Source organism: Macaca thibetana, chromosome 15, assembly GCF_024542745.1.
Source record: "Macaca thibetana thibetana isolate TM-01 chromosome 15, ASM2454274v1, whole genome shotgun sequence".
Classification (NCBI taxonomy): domain Eukaryota; kingdom Metazoa; phylum Chordata; class Mammalia; order Primates; family Cercopithecidae; genus Macaca; species Macaca thibetana.
In genome coordinates this window covers 45,926,885-45,942,011 of record NC_065592.1, presented here as the reverse complement: position 1 = coordinate 45,942,011, position 15,127 = coordinate 45,926,885, and the positions used below count along the sequence as shown (strand labels likewise).

At 40.7% G+C, this 15,127-nt stretch overlaps 1 protein-coding gene across 5 annotated transcripts in view; it reads left to right on the top strand.

The window, feature by feature from the left end:
* The window catches only part of UNC13B (unc-13 homolog B), a 236,333-nt gene that overhangs the window by 115,626 nt on the left and 105,580 nt on the right, over positions 1–15,127 (top strand). For all 5 annotated transcript variants that reach the window (XM_050762054.1, XM_050762058.1, XM_050762059.1 and 2 more), the window contains exon 8: positions 12,485–12,719. In XM_050762054.1, the coding sequence (XP_050618011.1) occupies positions 12,485–12,719 (235 nt within the window). The remainder of the gene's footprint in view (positions 1–12,484; positions 12,720–15,127) is intronic.

Here is a 15,127-nt window from a genome sequence, read left to right as displayed (position 1 = left end):
TTATATTTCTGCTGCTGGTACTTATTTTCACATTTAGCCTCACTGGCCCACTCAACAACACCGTGCCCCCCCACCTGCCCCTTCTCCCCCTCCCATCTTTTCCTTTTGTTACTTCCTTCTACAAACATGTTTTTGACACTTACATTCCAGGTTTTGTTCTAGGTGTTTGGGATATATCAGAGAGCAAAACAAAGATCCTGGGTGGGAAGAGATAGACAATGAACATAATAAGGAAATATAAGATGTTAGAGAGTGGACCCATAAAAGAGTGAAAAGCAGTTGGTAATGCTAGAATTGGAGTTGAGTTGCAATTTAAATAAAATTCTGAGTATTGGCCACATGAGAAGGTGACATTTGAATAGACTTGAAATAGGTGAGGGAATTAACATGTGACTCTCTGGGGAAAGAGTGTGATAGGCAGTGTGAACAGCTAGTTCAAAAGCTGGTAGCTACTGAAAAAGGAGTAGGAAGAGTTTTGCTGGGTTCTGGGAATGCTGTTTCTTGGTCTGTGTGCTGGTTACCTGAGTGTGTTCACAGTATTTATTGAGTAGTACAGGCTGGGCATGGTGGCTCACACCTGTAATCCCAGCACTTTGGGAGGCCAAGGCCGGGGGATCACTTGAGGTCAGGAGTTTGAGACCAGTCTGGCCAACATGGTGAAATCCCATCTCTACTAAAAATAAAAAAATTAGCCAGGCATGGTGGCGGACGCCTGCAGTCCAGCTAACTTGAGAGGCTGAGGCAGGAGAATCGTCTGAACCCGGGAGGCAGAGGTTACAGTGAACCAAGATCTTGGCCCTGCACTCCAGCCTGGTTGACAGAGCAAGACTCTGTCTCAAAAAAAAAAAATAAAAATGTTGAGCAGTACAGTTATGATTTGTGTATTTTTCTCTATCTTATACTTCAGTAGAGCTTTTATATTTAAAAATATTAGTGGATGTTGAACATTTCAAAATGCCTTAATAGTACTTAACCAATTATTCATGGGTATTTTTCTTTGACTTATTAATATAATGAATGCATTGATCAGTTTCTATTAATAAATCATCTTTGCCTTTCTAAAATATAACCTACTTGATTATGGTGAATTATTCTTTTACTATAATGCTAGGTTTGATTTGCTTGTATTTCATTTTGGATTTTTCTATCTATATCACAAGTAAGGTTGGTGAATAGTTTTTCTTTCTGTTATTCTCCAATGTTAGATTTGAAGTGTTTTCCTTAATTATAGCTTCTTTACTACTGTTTTCCTTAGAAAGAGAAGTTCTACAGTACTTACCTAATCAACTGTCTAGAAAAAGGGAAGAGAATAATTTCTAGTGTTAGAGTTTATGGTCCTTATGAGCTACCTGGTAATTACTACAATTTAGTAGTTGATAGGTGAGTTCCTGTCATTCCCTGAACAGATGGCTGTTCACATGGAGTCTGGGGCTTAAGTATTCCATCATTTTAATGTCATGGAAAAATTAGCCAGTACTGGACTACTAATGCGTGGTGTAACAGTTGCCTGGGAGTGTTTTGATAATCATAGACCTCATTTTTTAATGTGACTATTTCTGATTTCTTACATTTTCCACTAGAAACAAGATAAAATGTGCAGAAGGAGAAGCCTGTGAGTGTGTTGCTATAGCCTAGTCACCCAGCCTAGGGGATGGGGATAAGTGCAGAGGTTTACCTTCTAGGAAAGAGGATGTACTTTGGTCTTAGAACTGCTAGAATTTTTTCACTGTATGATCACATTGAACTTTTCTTCAGGCTCGGTAGGATGGTGGGTCTGGCTGCCTTCTTCCTCCATTAGCACAGGAGTACTAATGGCTTTTTCAAATAGGAAATTCCATAGCTGTGTTTTTTGCAATGTAATTCAAGAATCATTGGCATGAGAGTCACCAGGTTTCTTGTTAAAAAGATAGATTCCAACAATAACAAAAATGGCGGATTCCTAAGCTACTCTAAGCCATTTGAGTTAGAATCTCTGTGAGTAGAGTTTAAAATTTACATTCTAAACAAGAGCCTCAAGTAATTCTTATTAAAATTAAAAAATGGCCAGGCACATGGTTCACTCCTGTAATCCCAGCACTTTGGGAGCCTGAGGCAGGTGGATTGCTTGAGCTTAGGAGTTCGAGACCAGCCTGGGCAACATGGTGAGACCCCATCTCCACAGGAAATATAAAAATTAGCCGAGTGTGATGGCATGTGCCTGTAGTCCCAGCTTCTCAGGAGGCTAGGGTAGGAGGATTGGTTGAGGCTGCAATGAGCCATGATTGTCACTGCACTCCAGCATGGGTGATAGGGCAAGACCTGGTTTCTAAAACAAATTTTTAAGAAGTCCAGTCAAATATCTGTAATAATTCAGAATCATTCCATAATCTCTAATAATTCTTAAGGTAATAAGTTTCTTGATAAGGACAGTTAAATCTTTGAGGAAAGCACAAGAGGAGGGAGATTTCAGCAGAATTAACTACTAAGTTTGTTGACTGATTGGACATGGGGAATAAAGTAAAGAGAAATTTTAAGAATGGTCCTGTGGTTTCTGATTTCAAAGTATTGGGAGTTCAGTGGTTTTGGACTTGAGGTGTATTTGCTATACTCCCATATCTCTAGAGAATTTTTAACGTTGTAAATACAATGCCATTACCACTGGGGGCTGTGATACTGTGATTTTATAATAAGAAACATATATTTTGGTCTTTGTCTCTGGTTCCTGACACAGAGCTCCTAATCCCTTGGAATTTTATGGATGCTAGGAATGTCTGTTGTTCTAATGAGGGACTCTTGATGGGCTTTCGCATAGGAGCCAGTTATCAGAAAGACCAAGCCATGTTTGGAAGTTTGGAACTCTTTTTTTTTTTTTTTTTTTTTTGAGATGGAGTCTCACTCTGTCACCCAGGCTGGAGTGCAGTGGCTGTGATCTCGGCTCACTGCAACCTCCGCCTCCCGGGTTCAAGCGATTCTCCTGCCTTAGCCTCCCAAGTAGCTGGAATTACAGGTGCCTGCCACCATGCTTGGCTAATTTTTGTATTTTTAGTAGAGAAAAGGTTTTACCATGTTGGCCAGGCTGCTCTCGAACTCCTGACCTCAAATGATCCACCCACCTCGGCCTCCCAAGAAGCTTGGAACTTTTAGCCCCATTCCATTTCCTTCAGGAAAGGGAGAGGAACTGGAGATTGAGTTAACAATTGATCATGCCAGGCCAGTCACAGTGGCTCATGTCTGTAATCCCAGCACTTTGGGAGGCTGAAGCAGGAGGATCACTCCAGAAGCTTGAGACCAGCCTGGGCAACATAGTGAGACTCTGTTTCTACAAAAAATAATACCGCTAATACTACTATTGATTGTGCCTATATGATAAAGCCTCCATAAAAATCCCAAAACTATGGATTTTTGGAGCCTCTGTATTGGCAAACACATCCATGTATTTGGAGGGTGGTGCATCCCAAATCCACAGGGCAGAAGCTCCTGTGCCCAGGACCCTTCTCTGTGTATTTCTTCATGTGGCCGTTCAAATATGTCCTTTGTAATATCCTCTATCATAGATCGGTAAACATAAGTAAAATGTTTTCTTGAATTCTGTGAGTTGTCCTGCCTCAGCCTCCCATGTAGCTGGAACCACAGGCATGCACCACCATGCCCAGCTAACTTTTTGGTTTTGCCTGTTTTTGAACTTGTTATAAATTGAATTCTATCATTCCTTTGGAGCTAGTTTCGTTTCTTTTTCTTTCTTTTCTTCTTCTTCTTTTTTTTTTTTTTTTTTTTTTTTTTTTTTGAGTTGGAGTCTTACTCTGTCGCCTAGGCTGGAGTGCATTGGCATGATCTTGGCTCACTGCAACCACCACTCCTGGGTTCAAGTGATTCTCCTGCCTCAGTCTCTTGAGTAGCTGGGATTACAAGGGGCCCATCTCCACACCTGGCTAATTTTTGTATTTTTAGTAGAGATGGGTTTAACCATGTTGGCCAGGCTAGTATCAAACTCCTGACCTCAGGTGATCTGCCCACCTCAGCCTCCCAAAGTGCTGGGATTACAAGCAAGAGCCACCATGCCTGACTTCACTGTGTATTCTTGCTAACAATGTACAAGAGTTCCAGTTGCTCCACAGCCTCACCGACGCTTTGGACTGTCGATTGTTCCTCTTCCTCCTCCTCCTTCTCTTACTCTTTTTCTTCTTCTTTCTACAATTTCTGTTTGCTTTTTAAATGTGGTTGTTCCTTAGGGTTCCCCCGCTTCATATAGTCTTTTTTTTCTTGGCCTGCACTCTTGCCTTAGTGTTTTTATTTACTTGCATTTTTATTTATGCTCATTTATAAATATTTGTTGAACTTTTACATTGTGCCATGCATTATCAGGTGCTGAGGATACAGCAAAAGAACAAAGCAGAAAAATCCCTGCCCTTATTGGAACGTATAGTCTGAAAACTTCCAAGTCTGTTCCACATCTCTTTCCACATCCACACCCCTATATCTAGCTGTCTACTGGCCATGTTCATTTGAGATGTTCCACAGATATCTCAGAGTCAATATACCTAACCCTGCATTAATCATCTCCTTCAGCCTGCCCCCATGTTGTATTCTTTTCTCAGTGAATGATGTCACACTCATCCAGTAGCTCAAGCTAAACACCTAAGCAATATTATTTAATCCTTATTCTCCTCACTTTCCACATTTATTTACTCATTAAATGCTATTGATTTTCCCTCCAGAATATCTCATGAATGTATCCCCTTCTCTCTACCCACTCTGCCACTTCCCTAGTCCAGGCTATCAACAGATGAGTGCACCATTCTCCTTACGAGCCTCCCTGATACCTCCTCCCTACGAATCACCAGTCCTTTCTACCCTACCAACCACCATTGACCACACTGTTCCACTGTTCTCTTTCTAAAATGGCAAATCTGATCCTGTCTTTCCCCTCTTAAAAGCTCTGATAGCTCTGTGTTGCCCTCCAGGTAATTCCAAATCCTTCATATTACTTAATTTCTAAACATTACCTAAGACCCATAGTCATTAGATTCTTTCATAATTCTGTAGCCTCTCACTCTAGATATTCTAGAACTATTTTCAGCTCACTGAACATGCCTTTGCATGCATAATTTCCTTTTCCTGGGACATTTTCTCCTTCCTTTTCTCAGTACTAATGCCTAGCAAAACCTAACTATCCTCAGTAATTGTTCTGCTGGCTAGTTATGTGTTTTAATGCATTTTTGGGGTAGGGAAGGAAACTTGCTTATTTAAACTGGTGTAATTTATCTTATGATGGTTCTGAGCTAAAGTGGTGAGAGTATGGAACTGGCTTGTCAGAGAACGTGACTTGTTTTTTCATAGGTTAGAGATGGGCCCAGTAGATGGGATCAGATTACTCATTCAATTTATTAGTACAGTAGAGATTTGCTGAGAACTTTTATGTATAAGAAACTGCTGTGGAGTGCTGTGGAGTGCTCAAAGATGAGTGGCAGTGTCCTGCAGAGAAAGGCTTCTTTGGGCTCACAGTTGTGATGAGAAACAGCAGTCACTTGCCTGGAGCGATCTAGGTTGATAGACATATTCTGAGGTGCTATGTGATCATTGTTTTTTTCCATTTTCTTTTTAAAAGAAATGAAGTAAATTATACTCTAGCAGTTGCTATGGCAACTCTTCTATAGGAGAGTTTTTTTTCCTGCCTCCCCTTCCCCCATGGTTAGAAAGTTAAATAAATTATTACAATTTTAAAATGGCACACTAAGCCAACATATCCTTTCTGAGAGGTGAGAAGAAGAGACATAGGTGGTTGGAATAAAGTAAGTACATAGGAAGAAAACTGGCTGTCAGGGTGTCACTAAATTAAAGTCTGTGATTGATTAGTAGTCCCGTATGCCCAGGATTGAGGATTAGCTCAAGTACTGAAAACACCCTGGGTTGGCATCATCTGATGCTGCTAGAATTTCGAGTCTTTCTGTCGACTTTCAAGGGAGTCACACACTCAGAACCAGTTTGAGGGCCTTTTGGACTCCACACTGAAGATTCCTTAGCAGACCTTGGGACTGTCAGAGGGTGCAATTCTAGGAGTTGTGGTTTTTTTCTGCTTCTTATTTATTAGGACTCCATAACGCAAGCAAAAACCTGGCAACATGACAAAATAACAACAAATGCTAGTTGCTCACCATCATCCGGGGACTGTGCCTGGCATTTTACATGTTTTTTCCTGTATGATCTTTACAATAACCCAGTGACACTTATGTTATTATTATTCTCATATTACAGATGAGGAAATATCCATAATAACTTTCTCAAGATCATATAGCTAGTAAATCGCAGAGCCAGAAGAACTAAACATTGACTTTAAAACCCATATTCTCGGCTGAGTGTGGTGGGTCACTCCTGTAATCCCAGCATTTTGGGAGGCTAAGGCGAATGGATCACTGGAGGTTAGGAGTTCAAGGCCAACCTGGCCAACAAGGTGAAACCCTGTCTTTACTGAAAATACAAAAATTAGCCAGGCGTGTTGGTAGGCACCTGTAATCCCAGGTTCTTGGGAGGCTGAGGCATGAGAATCACTTGAACCCAGGGACAGAGGTTGCAGTGAGCTGAGATCACATCACCACACTCCAGCCTGGGTGACAGAGCGAGACTCTGTCTCAAAAAATAAAAAAATAAAAAAACCCATATTCTTAATTATGGAGCTATTTACTTCTTGTTTCTTGAGTTTGAAGGCCTAGTTTTAGTGATTTCTTTGTCACAATTAGTTCCCTGAAATTCAATTTGGGTGTGGAATAGGACTTAATTAATATTGGATTTTTGATTTTGAAAAATGAATAAAAAATATTTTCAATTTTCCCTTGTCCTTCAAAGCTTCTGTGTTTTACTGGATTTTATTAACAATTCATAGGTAATTCAGAAGAAGTGGCTCTTTTTGAGGACCCAATAGGCTAGTTTATTACATATTGTTTTAAGCCCCCTTCTGGTCACAATATATCTATGAGAAGCTAAGCCCTGATACCATGAGTAAGGGAGTAGTTCCCTTGTCTGGGAACTTAATTAGAAGATTAATTTCTTAAGAGATAAACATTGCCATTCTTTGACCTTTTAATTTTCAGTAGAGAGTAGCAAAATTGAATATCTTCGCTCCCAGACAAGGGAACTACTCCCTTACCCATGGTGTCAGGGCTTAGCTTCTCACGGATCTATTGTGATGGGCTCGGGTTTGGTGAACACAGACAGGGAAGGGTTTCTTAGAGACAGAGATCTAATTTTTCTTATTTTGACAAAGGAAAGACATATGAACTCCTAAATGATAATGTTCTGAGAGAGACCTGGACCAGAAGAGGGCTTAAAGCAATATGGAAGAAGTAATTTTTTGTTGTCGTTGTTTTGGGGGTTTTTTTGGTTGTTGTTAGTCTCTCTATAGTGAATGGCAGAGAGCAAGAATGTAGATTTGTCTCACGTTTGGTAGAAGGCAGAAACTCTGTATGTTATGTAAAGTTAATAGAATACAAGTGAGGTAGGCTCAAGTAAGGTAAGGCACATAATAATTGCTGGGATGGGGAAATGACTTTTGAATTCCTTCAAAAAGTATTTTCAAAAATTATCTGCTGCTTCTTTGTGGTTTTCTTAGGTCACTGGACCTATTTGGGCTGGGGAGAGCAACAGAGTACGTAAGAATTGAAATTCCTTATCATTTTCTTGATCTTACCCACAAAGTACATACTCCCTCTGAACTGTGAAGCTGGATATTCATGCATTGACTTCCATTTCCCTCTCCTCTCCTACTTAAATCTTAGGAGACAGTTACCTGTGGTGGAATGTTATATCCTTTCAGGCTGGTTGTCAAGACAACTTTGTGTGTGTTTATGTGTGTTACAAATTTCAAACCAAAGTCCCAGTCATAATCCTGACAAGATCTCCTAATTTTTATTCCCCAGAGGCAAGTAGTAGCATCAGCCCACTAGTGTAGCCTTCTCCTTTGGTTAAGGAGTGCAGTGGACAGAAGGAGAAGGCTCATTCTAGGATGAACTAGAGTCAGGGTAATTGGTATGCATTCTGATTTGGCTGGTTTTCTTGACTAGGAGGATATGCAGAACAGACTGCTGTCTCGGGTTTATTGGTCTAGCAAATTGTGAATGCCATTTCAGCCAAAAACCTGCTTTTGTTAAGGAAACAAGAGGCTGAGGACATGGCTTGGCTTTCCTTGAAGCAGCCCAGCTAGGCCACCTTTGTTGTAGAGCTTAGAGAGTGGGCAGCCAGTTCTTTGTGGCAAAACATGTAGCCCTAGGCTGACATTACTGGTTGTGTTACCCATCTCACGGGATCTGGTTGAGTCTCAGTGATTAGATATCCAGTAGGTATTAAGAGGGGCCAAAGTTTGTCCTGTCAGTGGAATTTCTCATGAGGTCTGTGCTTTCTGTGATTTGAATCCTGAGTATTTCTGCTATTAGGAAACTACTCAAAAGCAGCTTGATCCATTTATGCCTGGTGTTCCATTAGTGGAATGCTAAGCATGTGAGAGTTATTTATATCCTACTGCTCAAGGTCATCCCCAAGAGTAGGTGACCTCAGGCATAAACGGGTTAACAGAGCTCAGTTAAGGTTTTCAAGTAGAAAAAGCAACTAAGCCATGAAAAAAATGTGAATGAATTTTCTTTCCTTTCTTTGGTTGCTGAAGTTCTATTAATAGGTGTGCTGTGGATTGAAAGACCAATCCAGCACTCAATCCAGGAATACCACATACTAGAGGGCCTCATTGTTCTGTATTTCACTGGATTTTGTTTGAGTGCCTGCTGTGTGCTCAGAGGCCCATCTTTGTTTGCCCCAGGTTAGATGACCTTCCCAGCCTACTTTTGCAGGTTTTAATTTTCCATCATTTCCTGTGTGTCCTTTTATTTACCTATCAAATGAACTACAAAACAGTTTCTCAAAAATGTATAGCCTTTCCCACCACTGGGCCTTTAATCATGCCACTGCTTTTATCCAAATTCTAGAAGATATTTCCCCTCTGCCTCTAATCTTCACCTATTAAAAACGAACCAGTTCTTCAAAGCCATCTCCTCCGTAAAGCTTCCTTACTTACCCTATCAGGAAGTGATTTTACTTTTAACTCATAGCACTTGGTTTGTGCTATTTTCGTGGTACTAAATGCCTTGTATAGCAATTCAATATTTGTATCTATATAGTCTGTCTCCTACTAGACTGACTCTATATTCTGAGTCTTCTGTGTTGTTTAGTCTTGCATGTGTGGGCACTTAGTGAATAGTTGAGTGAACAGGTGTTCCCAGCCTTTTAATTTTCCATCTTTCAAATAGACTTTACCAGGGGCTTTTCAACTTTTACCCTCAAACTGGCTTTCTAGTTCCTTCTTAGGCTAAGCCAACCAAACCTGCACTCAGTTTCTCTCTGTAAAGCCAGGGCTTTTCTTGTCTAGTCGACATGGTGCTGTGGGGTAAATTGTGGAGTCAGTAAGAGATTGTCAGTGACACATTAAAAACACAGTTATTTAATTCAAATTGAAGTGTTACACATTTTCCTGAATTTCCATTTTTAGTTTCTAATCAGGCTTGGTGCCAGGAGGTTTTACTTTTTAGAAAAACTGGAGGTGATTGCCTGTCACTGCTTTTTTCTGTTTCTCTCCTTTGTCTCATTTTATTCCTTAGTATTTTCTCTCTCCTGCCCTCTCCTGCTTTTCATAATACCTTATACTCCCAACCTCTTCTTTCCATGGATGCTTTGTTTCTTAATATTTGCCCTTTATTTCTTTAGTGTAGAAATGTTGTTAGCCTTTAGTTAAGTTGTAGAGTATTCCTCTGTTTAGCCTAGCAAAATAAACAAAAAGCACAGCATTATTTAGGAGTAATGGGTCACATGCAGGGAGAAAGTAAAACCTATGGATTTGGGTCGTGGGCTTCTAACTCTGGCTGAGCTGCACTCTCCGGCCTCAAAAGCAATAGGATTGTCTGTCGTGGTTGCCTCCTTGGAGACTGAATCTTGGTTCTCTGGGTTGTGTGCTAATACTTTTCCTGCCAGAGTTTAGTAGAACTCTGGTTTTGTCTCCTTTGTTGCCTCTGCCCCCTCATCTGTATGCATGAATAGTCCAGCACTGACTTCTACAGACTTGCTCTTTCTGTGGGTTCAGAAAGAATTAAGTCTGAGTGGCATATGGTTTTGTCTCTGGGTCCTATTTTTCTTGTCTTCAGAACAACAGATGCATCAAGGGCTAAAACCAGTGCTTCCGAAGTCTCTTTTTCCTCGTATGTCATCAGAATGCTTTGTAAGCAGAATGCTTTGCATCCCTGTTGTTTGCTTTTGTTTTCAAGCTTTACTACTCCTGCCCTGGTCAGTGGACTACTTGCTCCAAATGTCAAGTATTACTAATAATTGTTCCTGACCATTTGAACATTAGCTTCTTTCTCATGTTGATATTTTTCCTCCTGGGGTTCTAATCCCTCTCCTCTCCTTTTTTTATGTTCACATGTAACCATAAACTGAAATAGGAAAAGCTCATAAGATCATCTTACCCCATCTCCCATCTGTACCCAGAAATATTATCGAGAGTCCAATGCTCAGATTTTCTTCCTTATGTATAAAATCCACATGTTTGTGCTCTGTCTCTTTTACTGGAACTCTTATCCTACCGGGTTGTCTAACAGAAGCCAAGGGGTCATTTCCCTATTATCTTCCATATGGCCCTATGTTTTACAATTCTGTCTGGAATTTTCTGTTTCTAGTTTTAACTCTTTTCTGTTTCCACTGTATAGATGCAAGTCCTTATTTCCTGCCTGAGCAATTGTAAAAGCCTAACCTTACGGTCTTCAGGAGGCTTCCACTGCCCACATTGCTACAAGATTATCTTTTTTTTTTTTTGTGAGACAGAGCCTTGCTCTGTCACCCAGGCTGGAGTGCGGCACAATCTTGGCTCATTGCAACCTCCACCTCCTGGGTTCAAGTGATTCTTCCGCCTCAGCCTCCTGAGTAGCTAGGATTACAGGCACCTGCCATCATGCCTGGCTAATTTTTGTATTTTTGCAGAGATGGGGTTCCATCATGTTGGCCAGGCTGGTCTCGAACTCCTGACCTCAGATGATCCACCCGCTCGGCCTCCCAAAGTGCTGGGATTACAGGCGTGAGCCACTGCACCTGGCCAAGATCATCTTTTAAAATTAATAACATGAGTTCATTTTCTGCTAAAAGTATCTCCATTTTGAGATGGTGAACATTCCTTTTCCTCATTGTGAACCAAATAGGAACTTGTCAAGAAAGGACATGTGGAACCCTGTTAATCATACACGTAAGGGTATGGTGTCAGATACGACTTCCTCTTTGTAAAATAGGCTACAAAGCACTCTTAGGTTGAGCTCCCTTTCCAAGCACAGCGGTGAGTTGTAAGTGTGGTCTTTTTAGCTAATTTTAAGAAAAAAACTGTAGCCAGTCAGGTGCTGGTCTGAAAGGCAGAAATAATTCTATGAAATTGTAGTCACTGCTATTAGATAAACTTGGCTGCATTGTCAGCAAGATCCCATGGGCAGCACATATGTTTTTTCTTTTCTCAGCCCATCCTCTGGATGGGAATTCTGAGCCTAGGGTGTAGGTGCTTGACAGGAATTGTTAGAAAAACCCAACACTGCAGCAGCACCATAAGAGTGCTACTGTTCTCAGCTGCATCTAGAGCCTTTGACTTGATTTCCAAGCCTTGGCTTTGACCCTCCTGATTTCCAGGACCAGCTTCTGATGTTGGACCTTATTTGGTACAGTCTGTATGTTTAAAAGTCTGAAAACACCAAGACATTAAACAAAAGTTTTGTCGTTTATTTTCCCAAGATATGAAAAGCTAATTTTTTTGTTGGAGACGGAGTCTTGCTCTGTCACCCAGGCTGGAGTGCAGTGGCGCGATCTTGGCTCACTGCAACCTCCGACTCCTGGGTTCAAGCAATTCTCCTGCCTCAGCCTCCCGAGTAGCTGGGATTACAGGTGAACACCACCACGCCCAGATAATTTTTTGTATTTTTGGTAGAGACAAGGTTTCATCATGTTGGCCAGGCTCGTCTTGAACTCCTGACCTCAAGTGATCCACCTGCCTCAGCCTCCCAAAGTGCTAGGATTACAGGTGGGAGCCGCCACGCCTGGCTGAAAAGCTAATTTTTTAAACCTCTGCTCCCTTCCCCTTTCTTTAATAACAGAGGACCAGACTGTATTTGTGACATTTAAAAGCAGTTTTTAATTATGGTTATGATAGTTGGAGAAGCAGAATTCCAAAGAATTCTGCAGTGGGAAAATGCAACCTGGAACTCCTCTAAGAATAAGCACTAAAATTAAACTAAGTATACTTTCTCCTGTGATAAAGAAGAGAGACTTGTGGGTATCAATTGAGACCGTTCTGCTCATGGCTCTGAGGTCACTGGGGTCACGTGAAGCTTAGCTTGCTTTTGTTCTCAAGGTCCAGACTTGTTACTACTAAGTTAGAAGCAGAAATAATTCTGAAGAACTAAATAAAGCTGGGGTGCTTTCATTGAATGTGCTTATTCCATAGCTTTTGAAGACCCTGATAGTGCCGTCGATGACCGAGATAGTGACTATCGCAGTGAGACCAGCAACAGCATCCCACCTCCTTACCATACAACTTCCCAGCCCAACGCTTCTGTGCACCAGTTCCCTGTGCCGGTGGGATTACCGCAGCAGCTGCTACTTCAAGGCAGTTCCCGGGACTCTTGTAATGATTCTATGCAAAGTTATGACTTCGATTATCCTGAGCGGCGGGCCATCAGGTGGGTATTGGGCACAAAGTACTTTCTCTTCGTAATATCCAGGTCTCATGATGCAATTGGAAACAAGAATTTGGATGCTTTAACCTTAAGAGGTAGCGGAAGGGTAGCAGTATCACAGGCCAAACTACAGTCATTTTGTGTAGATTATTAGGTTTTTTTTTCTCTTCCACATGTTTATACATTGCCATAAGGAATGTTTATACATTGCCATAAGGAATACTTATTTTTATGATCAGTGATTCTCAACTGATCAGGGCAGGCCCACTTGGGGTGTATCTGCCCCACTTCCTGACTCAGTGAGTTTGCTATACCCTTTGCCAAGATTAAAAACAGAAAAATCACAGATTGGATAGTCCTTCTTGCCTAAATATTTCCCTGGGAACTTTAGAAGAAAACCAATATGATTTCTTATAGCAGATTAAGTATTTTTACTGGAGGCCGGGCGCGGTGGCTCAAGCCTGTAATCCCAGCACTTTCGGGAGGCCAAGACAGGCGGATCATGAGGTCAGGAGATCGAGACCATCCTGGCTAACATGATGAAACCCCGTCTCTACTAAAATATACAAAAAACTAGCTGGGCGAGGTGGCGGGCGTCTGTAGTCCCAGCTACTTGGGAGGCTGAAGCAGGAGAATGGCGTAAACCTGGGAGGCGGAGATTGCGGTGAGCTGAGATCCGGCCACTGCACTCCAGCCTGGGCGACGGAGCAAGATTCCGTCTCAAAAAAAAAAAAGTATTTTTACTGGAACTTTATTTTAATTTTATTTTATTTCTAAAATATATAAAACAATTGTGTGGTTTAAAAAATGTTAAGGTACAATACAGCATAAAGAGTTTCCCACCCACACTTACCTTCCTGTACCCCATCTTCTTCCTGTTTCATAATTCCCTTCCTACTGTTGTTTCTTATGTATCCTTCCTTAGACTATTGTCATATATTTATGAGTATAAAAGCAAATACATACATATGTGCTCTCCCCTGCCCCGATTAAAAAAAAATTTCAGACTTAAAGAAAATTTAGAGCAGTAATTCAGTGAACACCCATATTCATGTTGCCTAGATTTACCAGTTGTGTTAACATTTTACCACATTTACTTTATCTCATTCTCCCTAATATGTATTCATATACACATACATTTTCTCTGAACCACTTAAAAATAAGTTGCAGATATTGTATTACTTCATCAGAAAGTATTTCAGCATGTTACTCCTAAGAAAAAGAACTTTCTCTTATATAACCTCAATATCATGATCACATTCAAGAAGTTTAATGATGCAATGTTATTATCTAATGTTTAGACCATATTTAAATTTCCCCAGTTATCTCCATAATGTTCTGTATGTATATTTGTTCCTTTCTGGTCCAGGATCCAATCCAGAACTGTGGTGCATTGCATTTGGTTTTCATGTTTCCTTAGCCTCCTTTAATTTAGCAAAAATTTCATTACTTTTTGTTTTTTTGGTCTTTTAAGAAGCTTTTTTTTTTTTCTTTTTCTTTTTCTTTTTCTTTTTGAGACAGAGTCACACTCTGTCTCCCAGGCTGGAGTGCAATGGGGTGATCTTGGCTCACTGCAACCTCAGCATTCCCTGTTCAAGTGATTCTCTTGCCTCAGCCTCCCGAGTAGCTGAGACTACAGGTGCATGCCACCATGCCCGGCTAATTTTTGTATTTTTGTTAGAGATGGGGTTTCACCATGTTGGTCAAGCTGCTCTCCATCTCCTGGCCTCAAACGATCTGCCTTCCTCTGCTTCCCAAATGGAATTACAGGCGTGAGCCGCCGTGCCTAGCCTAAGACACTTTTTTTTTTTTTTTTTTTTTTTTTTTTTTTGAAGAGTGCAGGCCAGTTGTTTTGAGAATGCCCCTTAGTTTGTTTTTGTCTGATTGTTTCTTCATGTTTAGAATCAGGTTAAACATTTTTGGCAAAAATGGTGGATGTTTCCTTCACATGCATTCAGGAAGCACATACTTTGTCTTATTATTGGTGATGTTTAGTTTGATCTCATGGTTAAGAAATTTGGTATATGCTGTATTTCTCCAGTATAAAGTTACCTCTTCTCCTTCATAATTAATAATATCTAAAGTGATACCTGAGACTGTATCAATACTCTGTTTCCCCAATAGTCTTTTAATCAATGATCTTAGCATCCATTGATCCTTGCCTGAATCAGTTATTTTATTGATTGGAGGTTAGTTTTCAAAAAATCATTCCAATTTAGCTTATCCTTTTAGTTTCTAAAATTCACTAGACTGGCTAGGTGCAGTGGCTGATGCCTATAATCCCAGCACTTTGGGAGGCAAGGCAGGAGGATCACTTGAGTCCAAGAGCTTGAGACCAGCCTGAGAAATATAGTGAAACCACATCTCTACAAAAAATAAACAAAATTAGCTGGACTTGGTGGCGCATGCCT